The sequence below is a fragment of the Oncorhynchus mykiss genome, chromosome 24, assembly GCF_013265735.2.
Source record: "Oncorhynchus mykiss isolate Arlee chromosome 24, USDA_OmykA_1.1, whole genome shotgun sequence".
NCBI lineage: Eukaryota > Metazoa > Chordata > Actinopteri > Salmoniformes > Salmonidae > Oncorhynchus > Oncorhynchus mykiss.
In genome coordinates, this window is record NC_048588.1 from 29,691,332 (window position 1) to 29,715,475 (window position 24,144).

The 24,144-nt window shown below is 43.5% G+C and overlaps 1 protein-coding gene across 1 annotated transcript in view; it reads left to right on the forward strand.

Annotated features, from left to right (window-relative positions):
• LOC118944007 (stress protein DDR48-like) overlaps positions 1-24,144 on the forward strand; it is an 87,287-nt gene that overhangs the window by 27,155 nt on the left and 35,988 nt on the right. The window contains exon 2 of the mRNA XM_036961095.1: positions 18,459-18,613. Coding sequence (XP_036816990.1) covers positions 18,459-18,613 — 155 coding nt within the window. The remainder of the gene's footprint in view (positions 1-18,458; positions 18,614-24,144) is intronic.

Consider the following 24,144-nt stretch of genomic DNA (forward strand, 5'->3'; position numbering starts at 1 on the left):
CTTTAGTAATAGCATTAATCGCATTTAGTCATTGGTCCATTTCTCATTGACCAGGATTGTCTTTCAAAAAACGGTTTGCCTCTTTGGGAGTTTTGAAGTGTCGCAAGGCTCCTTGGTGAAGAATCCTGAGCTCGTTTGGGTATTTGAATCCCCTGAAGATGCCTCGGTCAATGGAGTATTTCTTCACTTCGTCAAACTCTCAGAACTTTCGGCGTATTCCAGCTGACAGGTCCTGGTGTAAAGTGAGTTTGGCGTTTCCCACTGTGATGGGGTTGTTTTTCGCCACCTGTAGGACTCGTTTCTTGTCAGTGAATCTCAGGAAACGTATGGTGATTGGGCGCGGTGGTTGTCTGGCTGTTGGTGGAGGCCTCAGTGCCCGGTGAGCTCTCTCGAGTTCTATGGGCCTGTCGGTGGACAGGTGGAGCCACTCGGGAAGTTTGTCTTGCAGGTAGCGGATCAGTGGCATGTTTCCCTCTTCTTTTTCACCCAGATTTAATAGAATACAATTATTCCTTCACCCCCTGTTTTCCAGGTCCTCTGTTTTCTCTTCCAGATGCTCTATTTTCTTTTTAGCATATGCTATTGTTTCCATGGCATTTGTCAATAAGTTTTCCATGGATAGGATTCGCCCCTCTGCCTCGTCCAGGCGCCCCGCGTTTATGGTTCTCTTGTTGTTGATGTCAGGCAAAGCGTTTTCCAGGATTGTCACCTTGCCCCCTATCGCACTGAGCTGAGAGTTAATGGCATCTAATTTAGTGTAGAGTTCTGTATGTTGGGATCTCAACTCAGAAAGGATGTCTTCGACAGAGTGGGAGGTTGGCATTCGTTGGGCCTCGGGGGGGAGCAGGTCCTCTTGCTCCTGGCTAATGGCGCTAGCTTTTTCTGAAGCTAGCTTCTTCTTGGAGGCTTTTTCCGTCGCTAATGCTCGAGTCCGGGTAAAAATGTCACCTGTAGTGTCGGCTTTTGTAGCCGCCATGACTTTTTCTTACTAAAGCTAAATGAGTTTGAACTTGAAGTGGAGGTAAGATTAGGAATTGGAAACTACTTGTGCGGAGCTCTTAGTTCATGCGGCCATCTCGTTCAAGGGTCACGTGATCCCTCTACATTGTGTTTCTGATCAATTTGATGTTATTTCAATGGACACAAAATGTGCTTTTCTTTCAAAAGCAAGGACATTTCTAAGTGAACCCAAACTTTTGAAAGGCAGTGTATATACTGTATATCCATTGATTGTTGAATAGTATAACTTATACAGTGCCTTGCGAAAGTATTCGGCCCCCTTGAACTTTGCGACCTTTTGCCACATTTCAGGCTTCAAACATAAAGATATAAAACTGTATTTTTTTGTGAAGAATCAACAAGTGGGACACAATCATGAAGTGGAACAACATTTATTGGATATTTCAAACTTTTTTAACAAATCAAAAACTGAAAAATTGGGCTGTTCACCTACTAATCTCACTACAACCCCCCTCCAGGTCTCTGATCAATACTTTGTTTCCTTTTCTGTCTCCCTTTCCTCCAACCATAGCCACTCAGCCCCTACCCAGATGGTCATGCGCAGTCATAATCTTCACTATCTCTCTCCCACTACTCTCTCCTCTTCTATCCTATCATCTCTCCCTTCTGCTAAATCCTTCTCCCTCCTGTCTCCTGATTCTGACCCTAAGCTCCTCCCTTTTCGCCTCCTATGACTCGCACTGTCCCCTTTCTTCCCAGTCGACTCGGCCCTCCCCTCCTGCTCCATCGCTGAGTGACTCATTGCGAGCTTACAGAACAGGGCTGCAGGCAGCTAAGCAAAAATGCAGGAAGACTAAACTCCTTTCACTCCCTCCTCTCTATGTTCTCTTGCTCTGTTTCCACTGCTAAAGCCACTTTACATCACTCAAAATTTCAAGCTTCTGCCTCTAACCCTAGGAAACTCTTTTCCACATTCTCCTCCCTCCTTAATCCTCCAGCCTTGTCAACCACTTTGAAAAGAAGGTTGACGACATGTGCTCCTCATTCACTCAGCCTATTGACTCCACTGGTCCCAGTCACACTGAACTAACTACCTTATGCCTTGGCCTCTTTCTCCCCTCTCTCCAGATGAAATCCTGCGACCGCCCGACAGCCTGCCTGCTCGCCCCCCTCCATTTCTGGAGACCTTCTTCCCTCATTAACTCATCCTTGACCACTGGCTGCTCCCCCTCTGACTTCAAAATGGCCCAAGTTGCTCCCCTGCTCAAGAAACCAACAATCAACTTGAGCATGCTGTCCAATTCTCTTGCTATCTCAGAACAATTTTCTTGACCCTAACCAGTTGGCCTTCAAGACTTTTAAAATTTTACTAAGCAAGTCAGTTAAAAACAAATTCTTATTTTCAATGACGGCCTAGGAACAGTGGTTTAACTGCCTTGTTCAGGGGCAGAACAACAGATTTTTACCTTGTCAGTCCAGGGATTCGATCTTGCAACCTTTCGGTTACTGGTCCAACGCTCTAACCACTAGGCTACCTGCCGCCCTAGGGTCAGTCAAGATGGGGCAGTCAACTGAGACCACTCTTCTCAGTGTCGCGGTGGCTCTCCCCACTGCCAAAGCTGACTCTCTCTCCTCTGTTCTCATCCTCCTAAATCTATCCGCTGCCTTCCACACCGTGAACCATCAGATCCTCCTCTCCAACCCCTCTGGGCTGGGCGTCCCAGGTTCTGTACACTCTTGGATTGCATCCTACCTGGCAGGCCACTCCTGATGTGGAGAGGACCTCTGGATTGCATCCAACCTGGCAGGCCACTCCTGATGTGGAGAGGACCTCTGTCTCTGCACCACATACTCTCACTACTGGTGTCCCCCAGGGCTCGGTTGTAGGCCCCCCCTCTTGTCTTTAAACACCAAGTCACTCAGCTCCGTCATATCCTCACATGGTCTCTCCTATCATTGCTAGTCGGATGACATCCAACTACTTCCAAAACCTCTGAAACCCTACCTTTTTAAGACTATCTTAAATAATCCAACAGTACCCCCTCACACACACACATTGGCTTACTGTAATTATCAATGAGCTGGGAGGGGGGAGGGGGGATTGAGGGAAGAGCTGGTGGTGAAAAGTCATGGGATGTAATAAGCGTAGCTAGAAGAAATTACAGAAAATACACACATCAAAATATAAATACAAAATAAAAGAAAAAAGAAAAACAGTCATTCATCAGTAATAGTCTCTCTTCAAGCCTAACAAAGGCTTCTCATTGGCCAAACCGTTGCTACATGGACACTTTGGCCATGTCTTAACAGTGCTTAACAGTAGTCTCCTTTCTATTATTCGGTATAACCTGCATCTGTTATATCTGTTGCGTGTGTGTACTACACCAACTGTGACTGTGAAACAGAATGAGTCAAGAGTGAAGGTCAGAGTCATTTAAAGGGGTTTCAGACTCCTAGGAGTGCAGGAGTGGAGGAGAGAGATAGTGTCCTATTGTCTCAGACAAAGTTAGAGATAGAAGGCAAAGAGATAAAAAGAGTGAGCAATGAAGCACAAGTGAAGGAGAGGTAGAAAGAAAACTGATAAAGACAGATCGAGAGATAGCAAGTGACGTACAATTTGCTTTCACAGCATATATGTTTACGTGTGTGTGCCTGCAAGACTGTGTGTGTGTGTGTGTGTCTTCAAGTGCAAAAATGTGTGTATGTAAGGTAAAAATGTATTGCTACTGGAGTGGGATCTATCCTGTCCTTACAGTGACACAAGGAATACTTAAGCAATAAGGCACAAGGGGATGTGGTATATGGCCAATATACTACAGCTAAGGGCAGTTCTTATGCACAACCCAACACGGAGTGCCTGGATACAGCCATTAGCTGTGGTGTATTGGCCTTATACCATAAACCCCCGAGGTGCCTTGTTGCTATTATAAACTGGTTACCAACGTAATTAGAGCAGTAAAAATAAATGTTTTGTCATACCCGTGGTATACGGTATGATATACCAAGGCTGTCAGCCAATCAGCATTCAGGGTTCAAACCAACCAGTTTATAATTTCAAGTCTTTCCCTGTCCTCTCCAGTTAATCTAGATACATACTCATAGCTGAAGTTTCCCCCTCACCCTAACACCCCTCTTCCTCCTCATCCTCTGATTCCCTGTCCCTCGCTCCTAGTCTTCCCCGTCCCTCGCTCCTCGTCTTCCTCGCTCCTCGTCTTCCCAGTCCCACGCTCGTCATCTTCCCCCTCCCTCGCTCCTCATCTTCCCTGTCCCTCGCTCCTCGTCTTCCCATCCCTCGCTCCTCGTCTTTCCCGTCCCTCGCTCCTCGTCTTCCCCGTCCCTCGCTCCTCGTCTTCCTTGCTCCTCGTCTTCCCGTCCCTCGCTCGTCGTCTTCCCGTCCCTCGCTCGTCGTCTTCCCCATCCCTCGCTCCTCGTCTTCCCCGTCCCTCGCTCCTAGTCTTCCCCATCCCTCGCTCCTCGTCTTCCCGTCCCTCGCTCCTCGTCTTCCCGTCCCTCGCTCCTCGTCTTCCCGTCCCTCGCTCCTTGTCTTCCCGTCCCTCGCTCCTCGTCTTCCCGTCCCTCGCTCCTCGTCTTCCCGTCCCTCGCTCCTCGTCTTCCCATCCCTCGCTCCTCGTCTTTCCCGTCCCTCGCTCCTAGTCTTCCCCGTCCCTCACTCCTCGTCTTCCTCGCTCCTCGTCTTCCCGTCCCTCGCTCCTCGTCTTCCTATCCCTCGCTCCTTGTCTTTCACGTCCCTCGCTCCTAGTCTTCCCCGTCCCTCACTCCTTGTCTTCCTCGCTCCTCGTCGTCCCATCCCTCGCTCCTCGTCTTCCCCGTCCCTCGCTCCTCGTCTTCCCCGTCCCTCGCTCCTCGTCTTCCCGTCCCTCGCTCCTCGTCTTCCCGTCCCTCGCTCCTCGTCTTCCCCGTCCCTCACTCACATTAGAATGAGCTCTGCATTCTCCTCAGCTTTGCATAGCATTAGTCGAAATACATTTACATTGCAGGCATGCACATATTATAATGGTATTTTTCATTGCCAGGTTCCACAGAGAATGGAAAGTATAACAACCTGTCTAGCTTACAGTGAAATTGGTGTATGCTGATAATGCTACCACATGTCTGTGCTTTGTAGCACCTGCTCAAAAGGGAATACATTCTGAAATAAACTGCTCACGGTCATGAAAGCATATCAGTTCTGCTCTTGAAAACAAGTTGTTTATACATAAGTATTCATAGATTATGACATAGAAGTTGCTCTGAATAAGAGTGTCTGCTAAATGACTAAAATGTAAATGTGCAATGCTTCTACTCTTTTTCCACACATGGTAGGTGCAGAAAAACAGACATTAGGAAAGAGTACAGTAAGACCAACCCTAACAACTTTGCTCTCTTTCATTTTGAAGGCAGGCGAGATTATATCATACCCAACGACTCATTTGGCCTGATATGTCAGATACAACGTTGAGTCTGAGGCCATATGTGTAGTTCAGCCCTTTCACATTGTTGGTTAGTCATTGTCCTGCTGGTGTGGTGGACTGTGTCGTCTTGGTGATATTATAACTGTGGTGGGCTGTGTGTGTGTGTGTGTGTGTGTGTGTTGTCTTGGTGATATTATGCTGTGTGTGTGTTTCAGTTACGTTATCTGTGTTTGCGTTCACATTAAAGGGGGTTTGGTCTAGATCATCGCCAGTTTCCACGAGTGTCGACAGAGATCTGCTTTGATGAACAGTCTATTAGACTACGTTGCAAAATGTAGGCGCTTCTCATTAGGGTAATAATAGACTAGAATGTAACACAGTAGACATACACAGGGACGTCCACATTTGTATAAAACATGTATGTTCTACTCACACACACACACACACACACACACACACACACACACACACACACACACACACACACACACACACACACACACACACACACACACACACACACACACACACACACACACACACACACACACACACACACACACACACACACACACACACACACACACACACACAAAATCTACAAACACCCAACAGGGCATTTCACTACACCCGCAATAACATCTGCTAAACACTTGTATGTGACAACTTAAATGAGATTTGAAGACATTTTGAAGCGCTTTACCAATACTCCTCTTGTGTTGCTAATTGGACAGAGGGGGTTGTTTTGTTTCCCATCCAACAACAGTGTGTGTATACAGTATGTGTAGTAAAACTGGGGGTACTCTTCAATGTGTTATAATGGCTACAGTACAGGGTGGAAGAGGTAAGGGAAAGACAAGGAGGGTAGACTAGGGCTTGTACAGTTAACAGTGGGCCGGGGAAAGACCTCTCCCAAGAAGGTGGGGCCATAAGCCCTATAGAACACAACAGAGGATATTAATGACTATTATATTAGCATTACAGTATAGTACCCAATTCGTTTTTAACAGTTAAAACACACTTCCCTCAGGTGACTGAGAGGTTTTTGAAGAACAGTTTCCCCAGTCACAAAATGGAGGTAATGGTACGGTAATAGGCAGCATTGGGAGGATAGCATCGATATGAAGCAGATAAATTCACATTAAACATATGGAACAGGGCGACCACTTAGGGAAGAGGACAAATGGAGGGAGGAGGGAGCTGTAACGCTATGTGCTGGCTGCTAACCAAGGTTCTTGGGAAGAAGTGGTTTGTTAGGGGGACAGGGAGAAGTGATTTATGTGAGAAGTGGTTGGTTAGGATGGTGAGAAGTGGTTTGTTAGGGGGACAGGGAGAAGTGATTTATGTGAGAAGTGGTTTGTTAGGACGGTGAGAAGTGGTTTGTTAGGGGGACAGGGAGAAGTGATTTATTATGTGAGAAGTGGTTTGTTAGGACGGTGAGAAGTGGTTTGTTAGGACGATGAGAAGTGGTTTGTTAGGACGGTGAGAAGTGGTTTGTTAGGACAATGAGAAGTGGTTTGTTAGGATGGTGAGAAGTGGTTTGTTAGGCAAACAGGGACAAGTGATTTATGTGAGAAGTGGTTTGTTAGGATGATGAGAAGTGGTTTGTTAGGACGATGAGAAGTGGTTTGTTAGGACGGTGAGAAGTGGTTTGTTAGGACAATGAGAAGTGGTTTGTTAGGACGGTGAGAAGTGGTTTGTTAGGACGGTGAGAAGTGGTTTGTTAGGCAAACAGGGACAAGTGATTTATGTGAGAAGTGGTTTGTTAGGACGGTGAGAAGTGGTTTGTTAGGACTGTGAGAAGTGGTTTGTTAGGACGATGAGAAGTGGTTTATTAGGACGGTGAGAAGTGGTTTGTTAGGGGGACAGGGAGAAGTGATTTATGTGAGAAGTGGTTTATTAGGACGGTGAGAAGTGGTTTGTTAGGACGATGAGAAGTGGTTTGTTAGGGGGACAGGGAGAAGTGATTTATGTGAGAAGTGGTTTGTTAGGACGGTGAGAAGTGGTTTGTTAGGGGGACAGGGAGAAGTTATTTATGTGAGAAGTGGTTTGTTCGGACGATGAGAAGTGGTTTGTTAGGACGATGAGAAGTGGTTTGTTAGGACGGTGAGAAGTGGTTTGTTAGAACCGTGAGAAGTGGTTTGTTAGGACGATGAGAAGTGGTTTGTTAGGACGATGAGAAGTGGTTTGTTAGGACGGTGAGAAGTGGTTTGTTAGGACTGTGAGAAGTGGTTTGTTAGGACGATGAGAAGTGGTTTATTAGGACGGTGAGAAGTGGTTTGTTAGGGGGACAGGGAGAAGTGATTTATGTGAGAAGTGGTTTATTAGGACGGTGAGAAGTGGTTTGTTAGGACGATGAGAAGTGGTTTGTTAGGGGGACAGGGAGAAGTGATTTATGTGAGAAGTGGTTTGTTAGGACGGTGAGAAGTGGTTTGTTAGGGGGACAGGGAGAAGTTATTTATGTGAGAAGTGGTTTGTTCGGACGATGAGAAGTGGTTTGTTAGGACGATGAGAAGTGGTTTGTTAGGACGGTGAGAAGTGGTTTGTTAGAACCGTGAGAAGTGGTTTGTTAGGACGATGAGAAGTGGTTTGTTAGGACGATGAGAAGTGGTTTGTTAGGACGATGAGAAGTGGTTTGTTAGGACGGTGAGAAGTGGTTTGTTAGGACGATGAGAAGTGGTTTGTTAGGATGGTGAGAAGTGGTTTGTTAGGACGATGAGAAGTGGTTTGTTAGAACCGTGAGAAGTGGTTTGTTAGGACGTGAGAGTCATTACAAACACGGCACAGACCCATGAGTGGAGTGCCACATCTTTATCATCCAGGGCTCGTTTTCAAGGAGCTGACTTTCATTTCCTTTATAAGTTTATGAAAGTGCAATTCAACGCTTTACTGTTTAATTTGTTCTTTTGCGTTGCTAAGGGTAAGTGTCTGTCGAGGGCTCTCTGAAGCCCAATCAAACATGAGAGTCAGCGAAATGTCAGCTTTATGGAGTGGCAAAAGAGTACTTATTTTCCCTGGCAATTTCTTAGTCAGACAATAATTGCAATCAGGGGGTAAGCATGGACCCAGATTTCTCTATCAGATTCTGCTGATGTTTTACGCAGCAAAAAAGACAAATGGACACGTACACTGACACTTCACTGACAGTCTGACAACCTTATGCTGCATTTAGACAAGGGAAAAGCAAGCCTGCAAGGCGGTAGATGTTGCTATGGTGATTTCAGTAAGCAAAAAGTTGAAATATTTTAACTCTGGCAGCAAGCCCTGCCTACTGTGGTGGCTGATGGCATTCACTGTATTTTTAAAACTTTTTTATTTAACTAGACAAGTCAGTTAAGAACAAATTCTTATTTACAATGAGTAGTTACCATCGTGCTGTCATTGAAAACAACCACATTCGGTTAGCCGTCTACCATTTACCATGTAAACACAGCATTAGGAAAATAATCCTGCAGCAACAGGAAATGTGAATTATTATGTGGATTATTATTAATGGACATTTTTTTACATTTAAGTCTGACATTTCTTACTGGAAATTATAACTTCAGAAGACTTTTTAACCACAAATACACTACACATTTAAACTTTTCTGCACTTTAGGGAAAGTTCTAATGCAGCAGGGTGATCAAATTAAGATCCTACATCTGTAGCGTGAGGTAACGTTGTAATGAGAATAGATATGATGTGGTTGCTTGGCTAAACAAGCAAGCCAGCTGTGTGTATTGTGTGTGTGTGTGTGTGTGTGTGTGTGTGTGTGTGTGTGTGTGTGTGTGTGTGTGTGTGTGTGTGTGTGTGTGTGTGTGTATGATGTGTTTCTGCATGTATTGTTATTGAGTGCTGTAACTTTTGCTTATCACACATTGAGTAAGACAGGGACTCATCAGACAGTGAGTTAGACGGTGACTCATCAGACAGTGAGTTAGACGGTGACTCATTAGACAGTGACTCATCAGACAGTGAGTTAGACGGTGACTCATCAGACAGTGAGTTAGACGGTGACTTGGTGTAAGCCAGCTAGGGATGGCTATTTAATAGTCTGACAGTGAGTTAGACGGTGACTCATCAGACGGTGAGTTAGATGGTGACTCATCAGACAGTGAGTTAGAAGGTGGCTCGTCAGACGGTGAGATAGATGGTGACTCATCAGGCGGTTAGTTAGATGGTGAGTTAGGCGGTGACTCATCAGGTGGTAACTCATCAATGGTGACTCATCAGACGGTGACTCATCCATCAGGCGGTGACTCAGACATCGATTCATCAGACATCGACTTGACTCATCAGACATCGACTCATCAGACAGTGAGTTAGGTGGTGACTCATCAGACAGTGAGTTAGGCGGTGACTCACACAGACAAAAGCTCTTTCCCTGGCATAAATAGTTATCGGTCTTTTGTTTTTGAATGGTTGTTATTGTTACAAAAAATACATATATATATATATATATAAAAAGAGTTTGAGAGGGGTAGTCGCCACATGGACACGTGTTTAACTATTAATTAATTGGCTAATAGACATGGCTGCCCATCTGTACTGTTGAGTCTGACATTGAGTTGGTAAGGCAGAGGGTCCTTAGCTAGGACAGGCTTGTCTGCCATGCTCCGATTTGGTCTGCTAAACATGGTCTATTTTTACAGACGATTGTGTCTGGGGCATTTGCTGTGCTGAAAAAGGGAGAGGGAGAGAGCAGAGCGTATGCCAAAATAGGAGAAAGGAGTCAGGAAAAACAACCCCTCTCCATCTGACATTTACACAAGTGACACAGCTGCATGGAGCACATATGGATTGGGAAGAAAAGGAGAGAGCATGTGCATTCATACAACGCACATTGTGTGACACACAAACACACAGATAAACACAAGCACATAATGTATGCAACAAACACACACACTCTCACAGAGGGGGGTATGGAGGCAGCCAGGTACATTTGGGGGTTGGCCTAATCCCTCTCCCTATTTCTCTTTCACACAGGCATACGCATTCCCTCTACTTTGTGAAGCCAGTGAGGCTAACATCAAAGCAGATATACCTTGGCTTTCACTCAGAGACAGAGAGGCAATTACATAACCTGTGAGCTCTTAACGAGACACGCACTGGAACAATCAAACTCTGCCCCCGTGTGCTCACCAACACCAGGCAGGCACTGAGAAAACAACTTGTGCCTCAATCCTGTCTCCTGTCAAGGGAAATATTCAATCTGCCATGTTTTTCCCTATAGTCATTAATGCTGATAAAACATAATAATAATCTAGCCTAAAGAATGGTAGTCGTTCTGTTTCATTCCTGGAGCTGGAGGTGGAGGTACACTTCAAGACCAAAAGTATGTGGACACATACTCGTCAAACACCTCATTCCAAAATTATGGGCATTAATAGGGAGTTGGTCCCCCCTTTGCTGCTATAACATCCTCCACTCTTCTGGGAAGGCTTTCCACTAGAACATTGCTGCAGGGACTTACTTCCATTCAGCCACAAGAGCATTAGTGAGGTCGGGCACTGATGTTGGGCGATCAGGCCTGGCTCGGAGTTAGCGTTCCAATTCATCCTAAAGGTGATTGATGGGGTGGACGTCAGGGCTCTGTGCATGTCAGTCAAGTTCTTCCACAACGATCTCGGCAAATCATTTCTGTATGGATCTCACTTTGTGCACGGGAGCGGGAAAGGGCCTTCCCCAAACTGTTGTCACAAAGTTGGAAGCACAGAATTGTCAAGAATGTCATTGCATGCTGTAGCGTTAAGATTTCCCTTCACTGGAACAAAGGGACCTATGATAAACAGCCCCAGAACATTATTAATCCTCCAGTGAACGTTACAGTTGGCACTATGCATTGGGGCAGGTAGCATTCTCCTGGCATCCGCCAAACTTGGACTGCCAGATGGTGAAGCGTGACTTATTACTCCAGAGAACACCTTTACACTGCTCCAGAGTCCAATGGTGGTGAGCTTTACACCACTCTAACCAATGCTTGGCATTGCACATGGTGATCTTAGGTTTATGTGAGGCTGCTCAGCCAGTTTGGAACTCGTAGTGGGTGTTGCAACTGAGGACTACACGCTACACGCTTCAGCTGTTCCGTTCTGTGAGCTTTTGTGGCCTACCACTTTGCGGCTGAGCTGTCATTGGTCCTAAACGTTTCCACTTCACATTAACAGCACTTATAATTGACTGGGCAGCTTTTTTTACTCCTATTTTGTGACATCCAATCCAATTGGTAGTTACAGCCTTGTCCCACCACTGCAACTCCAGTATGGACTCTGGAGAGGCAAAGGTCGAGAGCCTTGCGTCCTCCGAAACACGACCCCGCCAAGCCGCACTGCTTCTTGACACACTGCTCGCTTAACCCGGAAGCCAGCCGCACGAATGTGTTGGAGGAAACATCATACAGCTGACGACCGAAGTCAGCGTGTGTGCTCCCAGCCCACCACAAGGAGTCACCCTCCCCTAACCAGGACGACACTGGGCCAATTGTGAGCCGCCTCACGGGTCTCTCTGGGATCGAACCCGAGTTTGTAGTGACGCCTCTAGCAGTGCAGTGCATTAGACCGCTGCGGCAATTGGGAGGCCCTAGCAGGGTAGAAATTTGACAAACTGACTTGTTGGAAAGGTGGCATCCTACTGTCAATGTTTCTCTATGGAGATTGCATGGCTGTGTGCCTGATTTTATACTGTGCCTGAAATAGCCGAATCTACTAATTTGAAGGGTTGCCAACATACTTTTGTATATATAGTGTATTTCCTGCACCCTGAAGGTGCTCAGCGTGAGGCTGCTCAGGTCTGGACATTATAGACACGTGATCGTATACAAATGGAAGCAATGTTTGAAGTTATGTTTCAGTCAAACATTACATCTGTTTGGGCTTCTTGCTGTCAATTTGCAGTCTACTAATTATTCTACATTTTAGCAGCCACTCTTATCCAGAGCGACTTATATGAGCAATTAGGGTTAAGTACCTTGCTCAAGGGCACATCTACAGATTTGCCCGCGGCTGAATCTAGTTGATGATCCCTATTGTAACGGCTTTCTTCTGTGGACGAAGGAGAGGACCATGTTTAATAAAGACAATAAACGTGAACACTACAAAATAGAAAACAACAAATGTGAGAAACAGTCCTATCTGGTGCATCGACAGAAGACAACAACCCACAAAACCCAACAACAAAAAAAACAGGCTACCTAAATACGGTTCCCAATCAGAGACAATGACTAACACCTGCCTCTGATTGAGAACCATATCAGGCCAAACATAGAAACAGGAAAACTAGACACACAACATAGAATGCCCACTCAGCTCACGTCCTGACCAACACTAAAAGAAAGAAAACACAAAAGAACTATGGTCAGAACGTGACACCTACCTTAAAATCTACAACCTTTTATATATGATTCATCCAACAGTTCGTTGATGTAGTCTAGGCTTACTTAACGCTCATGAGAAAAAATAGACCTACAGAGAATGTAAACACATGGCGCAAGGCTTCATGCTCCCTTGAGGCTGAAGTAAGGCGGGAAAGTGGGTGGAAGGAGGTGCCCTGGTAAATAACCAAAGAAATGTATAGCCTATGTATGACCCGTCTTCCAGCACAGTCAAACTAGCTCACCTCTTTGTGTCCCTAGACAGCAAACTCACATATATACCATGTGGCCCTGCTGATAAGTCAGAAACACACAGCAGGGCAGCCAGTGGTGAGATGAGAAACACTTTATAGCCACCATATAGGAGAAATGGAAAAGAACCCTCTAGAATTCCAGACGTTGAAGTTTAATTTGGTGAGGATCAGCTAGGCTATAACTTGTGGGCAGGCCTGAAAGGATGTCAAGTATCCTGGTTCTAAAATCAAGTGTCCTCATGGTGTGAGGGCTGTAGCTTGTAAACAATGGTGTTGTGACTCTTCAACCTTTTCTCCAAATGAATTTGTTCCTTTAAAATCAGTATGGAACAATATATAGTCTCTTATAGCCTAGACCTGGGGAGCATCATAAGCTAGGCAACGGCACAAAGTCTGGGGAGGATGTAATGTTGGACATTTCGAAAGGAGAAATACATTTCTCTGGGGAGGATCCTCTTCAGATAGACATCTCTCCCAACAAATCACAAGTTTGGGTAAAATGCAAGCGGGAAATGTGTTCATGTTTATCATGTTGAGCTAGCTTAACAAGTGGATATGGAAGCTAAGTTACCAGTGATGTGGTTCCCATTTCTGACTCGTCCTCTCTGTCCCAACCAAGGACCCAGGGTTCTAGTCTGGAAGTACGCTTTCGACTATGCCCAGAGGACATTATTGCAGTGCTTATGTCAGCCTCTACTCTGAGCGCGTACTATGTTAGCTGTGATAGGCCGCTACAGGATAGTCGAGGCGTGCCAGTTCATTTTCACGCCCTGATAACGTTAAATTGATGTTGTGAGAGAAGCATAATCTTTGCCCTCGTTTGCCTCCAATGGTGTTCAAACTGAGATAACGGAGACTTTAACCTGTGAGTGTGTGACAAATGCTGTGGGCCTGTGAGTCTCTTGGGTGAGAAATTAAGCTTCATCTTGTGCTATCTGCAGTTATCCTCGCACAAATTCTCTCTCTGTGTCGCTCTCTCTCTGTCTCTGTCTCTGACTCTGTCTCTTTCATATTCAGTACCAGTCAAAAGTTTGTACTATTTTCCTACATTGTAGAATAATAGTGAAGACATCAAAACTATGAAATAACACATATTGAATCACGTAGTAACCAAAAAAGTGATAAACAAATCAAACTTTATTTCATATTAGAGATTCTTCAAAGTAGCCACCCTTTGCCTTCTCCTCTGAACAGTTGATGTTGAGATGTTGCTGTTACTTGAACTCTGTGAAGCATTTATTTAGGCTGCAATTTCAAGAGCTTTGCACACTCTTGGGATTCTCTCAACTAACTTCATGAGGTAGTCACCTGGAATGCGTTTCAATTAACAGGTATGCTTTACTAAAAGTTAATTTGTGCAATTTCTTTCCTTCTTTGAGCCAATCAGGGGTAGTATACAGAAGATAGCACTATTTGGTAATAGACCAAGTCCATATTATGGCAGGAACAGCTCAAATAATCAAAGAGAAATGATAGTCCATCATTACTTTAAGACATGGAGGTCAGTCAATCCAGTTTCTTCAAGTGCAGTCGCGAAAACCATCACGCGCTATGATGAAACTAGCTCTCATGAGGACCACCACAGGAATGGAACACACAGAGTTACCTCTGCTGCAGAGGATAAGTTCATTAGAGTTACCAGCCTCAGAAATTGCAGCCCAAATAAATGCTTCACAGAGTTCAAGTAACAGACACATCTCAACATCAACTGTTCACAGGAGACTGCGTGAATCAGGCCTTCATGGTTGAATTGCTGCAAAGAAACCACTACTAAAGGACACCAATATTAAGAAGAGACTTGCTTGGGCCAAGAAACACAAGCAATGGGCATTAGACCAGTGGAAAGCTGTCCTTTGGTCTGATGAGTCCAAATTTTAGATTTTTGGTTCCAACTGCTATGTCGTTGTGAAACGCAGAGTAGGTGAACAGATTATCTCTGCATGTGTGGTTCCCACCGTGAAGCATGGAGGAGGACGTGTGATGGTGTGGTGTGCTTTTCTGGTGACACTGTCTTTGATTTATTTGGAATTCAAGGCACACTTAACCAGAATGGCTACCACAGCATTCTGTAGCTACAGTGCCTTGCGAAAGTATTCGGCCCCCTTGAACTTTGCGACCTTTTGCCACATTTCAGGCTTCAAACATAAAGATATAAAACTGTATTTTTTTGTGAAGAATCAACAACAAGTGGGACACAATCATGAAGTGGAACGACATTTATTGGATATTTCAAACTTTTTTAACAAATCAAAAACTGACAAATTGGGCGTGCAAAATTATTCAGCCCCTTTACTTTCAGTGCAGCAAACTCTCTCCAGAAGTTCAGTGAGGATCTCTGAATGATCCAATGTTGACCTAAATGACTAATGATGATAAATACAATCCACCTGTGTGTAATCAAGTCTCTGTATAAATGCACCTGCACTGTGATAGTCTCAGAGGTCCGTTAAAAGCGCAGACAGCATCATGAAGAACAAGGAACACACCAGGCAGGTCCGAGATACTGTTGTGAAGAAGTTTAAAGCCGGATTTGGATACAAAAAGATTTCCCAAGCTTTAAACATCCCAAGGAGCACTGTGCAAGCGATAATATTGAAATGGAAGGAGTATCAGACCACTGCAAATCTACCAAGACCTGGCCGTCCCTCTAAACTTTCAGCTCATACAAGGAGAAGACTGATCAGAGATGCAGCCAAGAGGCCCATGATCACTCTGGATGAACTGCAGAGATCTACAGCTGAGGTGGGAGACTCTGTCCATAGGACAGCAATCAGTCGTATATTGCACAAATCTGGCCTTTATGGAAGAGTGGCAAGAAGAAAGCCATTTCTTAAAGATATCCATAAAAAGTGTTGTTTAAAGTTTGCCACAAGCCACCTGGGAGACACACCAAACATGTGGAAGAAGGTGCTCTGGTCAGATGAAACCAAAATTGAACTTTTTGGCAACAATGCAAAACGTTATGTTTGGAGTAAAAGCAACACAGCTGAACACATCATCCCCACTGTCAAACATGGTGGTGGCAGCATCATGGTTTGGGCCTGCTTTTCTTCAGCAGGGACAGGGAAGATGGTTAAAATTCATGGGAAGATGGATGGAGACAAATACAGGACCATTCTGGAAGAAAACCTGATGGAGTCTGCAAAAGACCTGAGACTGGGACGGAGATTTGTCTTCCAACAAGACAATGATCCAAAACATAAAGCAAAATCTACAATGGAATGGTTCAAAAATAAACATATCCAGGTGTTAGAATAGCCAAGTCAAAGTCCAGACCTGAATCCAATCGAGAATCTGTGGAAAGAACTGAAAACTGCTGTTCACAAATGCTCTCCATCCAACCTCACTGAGCTTGAGCTGTTTTGCAAGGAGGAATGGGAAAAAATGTCAGTCTCTCGATGTGCAAAACTGATAGAGACATACCCCAAGCGACTTACAGCTGTAATCGCAGCAAAAGGTGGCGCTACAAAGTATTAACTTAAGGGGGCTGAATAATTTTGCAGGCCCAATTTTTCCATTTTTGATTTGTTAAAAAAGTTTGAAATATCCAATAAATGTTGTTCCACTTCATGATTGTGTCCCACTTGTTGTTGATTCTTCACAAAAAATACAGTTTTATATCTTTATGTTTGAAGCCTGAAATGTGGCAAAAGGTCGCAAAGTTCAAGGGGTCCGAATACTTTCGCAAGGCACTGTATATGCCATCCCATCTGGTTTGTGCTTAGTGGGACTATCTATCATTTGATTTTCAACAGGACAATGACCCCAAAAATACCTCAAGGCTGTGTAAGGACTATTTGACCAAGGAGAGTGATGAAGTGCTGCATCAGATGACCTGGCCTCAACAATCCTCCAACCGCAACCCAATTGAGATTGTTTGGGGTGAGTTGGACAGCAGAGTGAAGGAAAAGCAGTCAACAAGTGCTCAGCATATGTGGGAACTCCTTCATGACAGTTTGAAAAGCATTCCAGGTGAAGCTGGTTGAGAGAATGCCAAGCGTGTGCAAAGCTGTCATCAAGGCAAAGGGTGGCTACTTTGAAGAATCTCAAATGTAAAATATATTTAGATTTGTTTAAGACTTTTTTGGTTAGTAAATTATTCCATATTTATTATTCCTTAGTTGAGATGTCTTTACTATTATTCTACAGTGTAGAAAATATTAAAAATAAAGTAAAGCCCTTGAATGAGTAGGTGTGTCCAAATGTTTGACTGGTACTGTATATATAACTGTGGGGGTGATAATATAGCATGCTGGAACTGGTTGAGGGAGCTCATATTATAGGAGATGGTGCTCCCAGAAGCACAGAGAGGAGGTGCACAATACCCACTGGGTATAGAAGTCTGTTCAACATCTAGTTTTGAATTACATTTGGTTGAGTTGTCAACTAATGTAAAATCAACATAAAAGTCACAATGTCATTGACAAAATACGAAATTGCCTCGTGTAGATAACTTTTTGCGAATTAAATCAGTTTCCCATGTTGTTTCAACATCATATTACATTTTTTGATTGAAATGACGTGGAAACAAAGTTGATTCAACCAGTTTTTGCCCAGTGGGTCGGACACATTCCGGTCCCTCATATGCAATTCGCTCCCGGTGGTGCTAGCCAGTCTCCTCTTCATACTCGCAACTTCACATTTTTTGTAGTGAAGAGGTTGGACGGAGCAGGCATCTGTTGTCGAATGATAGTCAATTCAATGTAATACAACATTGTTTCCAGAAGGCGTAGCGCAGACAGACAGAAATCTCCTTATAATTAATAAACAGAATCAAACCAATCAAAGAATGGCTTGTCACCGCGCCTGAGCAAAACAATACTCATGAAAAGCATTACTGAGCTCGGTTTCGAAGCACGAGTTGATGAATCCGCCTCTCGGATATATCCTCCTTCTGAATTACAAGCCTACCGTCTGGCTCTCCCTATCTTGTCTGATTGCGCGGTGGATTCGCAATTCCGAGCAGCTTTTAAAACAAATCATTCAGACCGCAGCCAGACTTTGCCAGAGGTAAGATACAGCAACTCACAGCACAGCACGCAAGGTTCGGTCTGACCAGCATAGAAGAGAGAAGAGGGTTGAGAGAAAGCGATAGGCGCGTTCACACTGGGATAACAGCTGGACTGGATATGCAAATGTACTGCCAGAATGACGGCACTGAGCACCCACGAGCCTTCTCATGTATCTGATCGATAGGGGATATTAGGGCCAGCTGGTCAGAGCGGGCACAGTTATAAACAACTCGATGACGGCGCGGCTCACTCTGAGCAAGTTGAGAAACAGTGTGCATCACAGACTGTCGAAACCAAGTGCCCACCGCGACGTTAAACATATTCAGCTGTCAAATAGGCTACAAGTCTACTTTCGCAACAACATGTCACTGTTTTGCCAGGACAGCGGTGTTTGAATGACTCGGACAGGGAGGACATACGTTGGCAGCCCTAAGGTTTTCGACATGCCAGAGAATGTTTCGTTCTCCAGGAACCGCACGGTTCTGGACACGCGGCCGGGGACGCGTCCCGCATGGGCTATCACGGTACTGGCCAGCGTGCTGATCTTCACCACGGTGGTGGATGTCTTGGGCAACTTGCTGGTTATCATTTCAGTGCTTAGGAACCGGAAACTTAGAAATGCGGGTAAGGGGATAATGATTGTTTGTGTCTCTTTGTATGTGTGTGTGTGTGTGTTCACTCGCGAGAGAGACGGAGGAAAATGGCACCAGTAGTTATACCTTAATATTGTTTAAAGATTTGGCATGACTTTGACATATCAACCAATGCAATAGATATATTCTAAATGGATATTATATTCTAAGGAGAGAATCTGAAAATACGATTTCGTTCTCGTGCGTTATCTGAATCCCTGAGCGATCTCATTCACACCAATAAACCTACACGCAAGACTCCACATATGAATGAGACTGGTGAAAATAGTGTATGTATTCCTCCTATGCAGAATGATTTAGTTCACTTTACGCACATATAAAATTAAGATTGTATCGAATGTTGACTATTTGAGTTTGAATCACTTTTTGTTATGGGAAAATGTTATATCCTATTGCCTGTAATGTGTCTTAATAACCTATGGCACTGCTTTGTCAGTCATTCATCAGCCACTTGTGAGGATTCTGCAGGCAGTTCTCAGATTTTATGGAGCGACTCAATTCCTACCAAAAAATTTACGCATAAATTGCATAGATTATGAAGAGGGTAAAAGATTGCAATCCCATGGGATTATTTTGTTTAGTTTACTTTATTGTTGATAGACCTATAGTTAGCATTAATCGTTTGTTTTATTCAATATTGATCATGTTGTTTTTTGATTTATTGTCTTATTTATTTTAATAAATAAGTAAATAGCCATGTTTTTGTGTGCATAAACCGGGGCCTAAACTTTTATTTCCAGTGTGGGTTTTGCAAACCTTTTTCATATGCCTGCCGAGTCCATACTGGAAATGCAAAAGAGAAGACTCTTGATTCCCGCCAGGGGTATCCAAACAGAGCGGCAAGAAATCCGCTCCAACACATCGACAGCCGTGTTATTGTTGCAAACACATTATGTGCCCATACGGGTGACATACAATGGGTCTATTTTGTTTGGCTTTTTCACAGTGGTCTAGTAGTTGTTATCTAGCTTACTGATTAATATTGGAATATATGTTTGAAAACAGAATGCACATTTAGTTGTGATGGTTTGGGGGTTTAAAGCAGGGACCGGGAATAGTTGTAATACTCTTGGTTAATTCCAGTCTGTTTTGCCTAATACTGAGTGCTCAAATCCCGGTGTTTCTTCCCTTATGGCACGGTCCAGATGTTGACTGTTGGAGGTTGGAGCCAATGGCCGACCTTCCGTACCCGCTCTCTGTTTCCCTGTCTCTGTCTCGGTCTCTCTGTAGCACGTTATCAGCAGTCCCAGTCGTTATTTATAAGTCCTCGGTTCACTTGCTTTTATTCTTGCTGAGAAGCATCATCTACCAGGGGCGTCATGTACCCTAAAAATCAGAGGGGACAGCTTTTTCCTGCAATCTAGAGCCATAATCATTATGCTTATTTCTATGTAAAAAAAAACTATGCATATCTAAGCATACCTCTTGAGATGTCTGTATCCTACTAACTCGTAGTTCTTAAAAAAAAAACGAAAAATGTTTGTCTGCATCTCTGCTAAAATCTGGGTGAAGATTGAAAGTTATGTGAGTCTTATTCAGTACATTTAGTAAGAACAGTGGTAGAGACTCCTCCATCCTCCACTCATTCAAACGTAGATGTGGATCCTCCAGTCTGACCCCTCTGCTGTCTCTGGCTCCACACCCACCCTGGCCCGGCCATCTAGATGTGTGAAGGTTAGTACCTTTTATGTAGGGAAGCTAATTAAATATATATATATTACCATAGCATTTTTGTATGTTCTCTATAATTATGCACTTGGAAATGTATCACTTGACCAATTCGGCCACTTGGGTGCTTTTGGGCAAACTTGTGAGGTCTGAAATTGTGCACACACACTGCTGCCCTCTTATGGACGAAATTTAAATTACACCCAACTTCCAATGTCAATGTATGGCCTTTTTTTGCATTTCAAAGATGATACAATAAAAATAGAAAGTGCCAGTTGTTTTGTTTGTTTATCTTTTACCAGATCTAATGTGTTATATTCTCCGACATTAATTTCACATATACACAAACTTAAGTGTTTCCTTTCAAATAGCATGTCCCTGCTTCAGGTCCTGAGCTACAAGCAGTTAGATTTGGGTACGTCATTTTAGGCTAAAATTGAGATGAAGGGTCCGATCCTTATTAACTAGCTAAAGTTGCCAATGAAAGGAAGGTTAGTTAGCAAGCAACAACAAATTTAAGCGTGTACTGTAGACCATTTTGCTAACATGAAAGAGAGAAGGATGGCATTGGCGTTTCTCTACAAGTAGAATGAATCAACATGTTAGTTCTACTTGAACGAATGCAACTACACACACACGCGCGCAGGCACGCACACAAAAACCAGAACCATGGACAGCCACATCATATTTAGGTTACATTGATTGGACAAAATTATTTTGGGGTATCTTTTAGTTGTCACTGTATTAGACTAAGCATAGATGATTTGATGATGTCGAAATATTGGAGTTGAAATGGTGCTGGAATAGTGGAGGCAGCTCCTGTTTCTTTGCGACTTGCGGTAACTCTATGTGGTGCTAAATCAATAGTTGTTTAATAGTCTGAAAATGTCGGAAACATTAACTGTTTGTTACGTGCGATATGCTTTGTGCTCTTCTGTTTTGCGATGAAACAAAGGTGTGGTTGAATTTATTCAGCCACTGTGTATTCTTATTGTCTCGGTTTTAGGCCTATATATTACGGTCCCAAGGTATTTGAACTCCAAGTGTATAGAGAAAACAACGCAATTATCACAACACATAGGTTGTAATATGGCTTTTTTTTCCTGGCTTGGCTTCCCCAGTGATTTTACCCACGCACCAATACTGAACAACACACACATAAACATAATTGATTGTGGATGTGCGTAATCTCATAACTCTGGATCAAAAGGTTGCGTGTTTGATACCAGTTGTGGAGAGTGTTTTTTATTTTTCGTTTGAACCATATCCCAAACTTTAACCCTTAGAAAAGTAACGTTATTTATAACAAGGGTTACATGGAGAAAATCGGACCTCTGAATTGAAAAATATATATTTTACCCGAACCCTTCCTGAACCCTTGAAAAAAACAACCATAAAGTGTATAGCAGGGAACATGTCTACCGTTTACCTTCACTTTTTTGGAAAGACCAGAGCCTTTCTATAAGCATTTTTAGAAACGGTTCATTGTCCTGTAAGCATTGCATGGCAACGCAGGATTTTTTTGCCCACGGAGCTGGGGGCCAGAATGTTGTGGTTTTTCGCAGACGACAGTGGACAAAAGTAGGAGTGGAAAGATCTCCTTTATAGTAAAAGTATTGCATGACTCTATTGTACTGTATCGTCGTATTTGCCGAGAAAAAAATGTGTTTTATAAACATTTCATGCAATTCTACGTCATTTTACATATTAGCAGAATATGTTATAATACCACACAAATTACCGAAATTACAGACTAAGAATGGACAGGCCTACGTGTTCATCTCATCATATTTATCCAATGCCGAATCAGTGTGTATTGTTTGCAACGAAACTGTCCCTGTTTGCAAATAACATATCTGAGACATCATTAGGAATCTGAGCAAGGTACTTTCAAAAGTTAGGCCTATAGCTTTCCACCCCATACAGAGTAGGCCTACTGACGCAGAAAAATGTAAGCCGGCTGGCTACTCTTCTTCCACGATTTAACCCAACGAGAGGTCACAAGTGTTTTCCTAAAAGCCTTCTGGGTTTAAACCTCTTCTATTGTACAGAAAGTGAATAGTTTAATCAATTGATAGTGACATAATTAGATCACTTCCCAAGCAAAGTACATGTTTTGTCTCCTCGGCTATAGAAGGTTGTAGCTCAGTCTCTGAATGTCAAAGAAACGAAACAATGATATCGCCATATACATCGTCTTAGTCACGTATTTCCTGTTTTTTTTACAGCTTGTTTCTAGCACGGACCAAAGCGCCATTATAGATCACTTTATATAATGGTTCAGTGTCATTTAAAAAAAATCTTAAGCGAACAAAGGCCTGTGCTTTTTTCCATTTTCCGCAATAAAAGGTAGGGCTATGGCATACCCTCTCACACCCCCTAAATTCGAGTCTTGGTTTTAACTTACCTGCACTTCACTGACACGGAGGTATGCTATTCAAAGAGTGCATGGTGGGTGAAGGAATTTACTGGCAAATCTATGGATATAGCAGCCTATAGCCACATTTAGTCTGTCAAACAGGTAGGCCTGCCTATTATTTCGAAATAGGAAGAAATCGGCTCCAACACAAAGCCCTCTTGTTTTTAGTAAAGTCTAATTAAAATGAAGATGGTTGAAATGAATTATGCCTACTCGAATTTGCCTACTTTCCGCACAATGAGCTGTCGATTTCTGATTGATTGTGCTGCGGCTGCTGCTTCAAGTTTCAGCACCACAATGTAAATTACTCGAATCTGTTTTATTGTTGTCTTACTCTGATCACGGGCAAGAAACATATTATTTTAAATATAAGCAATTATAACAAGCTATCAAAGTTGACCTCTGGTCCTGCCTCTTTCATTACAATAGGCTATAGGGAGTCGCGCGCAACATTTTTTGGACTACACTTAATTAATCGACAATTATTTTCGGAAGAAGCCTTTGACTCTCCTGAACTTCCACCATAGGCGTACATAGCACAGCCATTAGATAGGCAGCACAAACAACGTTTTTGATCAGCAGGAGCAGAGCAGGGCTCAGGGTTGGAATAGCAATTGGTTGTAATGCCTGGTTGTATTTGCACCATCCCAGCATCTATCTTAGAAATGTGACTTTGCTCTGAGCTTCTCCAAGTATGCACTTCGTAGTCTATAGCCTATAAGCTATGGATCATTTGATTGAGACCACACTAAATAGCCTGTTGTCGCACTTGATATTGTGTGCCCAACGAAGAATGAGAGATTAGGAACGGCATCGGGCGCACATCGATATATAACCTAATATTGACATTTCATAAATTACAAATGCCATGACCCTCCCCTGGACTAGATTTAAAAAATAAATACTAAACCCTCCATTGACTGAAATTGAGAAGCATTTCCCTCCCCCATTTTCCTCCAGGTACCAATTCAGTAAATGTTTATCTATTCCTTACCTTAACCATTCAGAATGCGTAATGCCATGATGCTGGATCAGAAGGTTGCGTGTTTGATCCTGTTTTTTGTTGTTGTTGGTTGTTTTAACCCCCTAGAGACGATGTCAGCACCCCACCGGAAATCTAATTAGCAAAATACACATCTGTCCGTTTAAGATGGAGATCTGTTGTTTTGCTCTGGATGTGTCTCAATCCACCTCATCGGTCGATGTGGAACTCATCGGTCGATGTGGAACACATCTGCGGTGAAAGGTGACAAAACAACAGATCTCTATCACAAAATTGTCTGTAGCATAGGAACCCCCACAAGTGTCTCGGTATAGTGGATGTTCCAACCTCTTTCTGTAGCGTATGATCAGTTTGGGCTACACACTAATATGACCCCTCATTGGAAAGGTGAGACTCTCACGAACAGGTACAT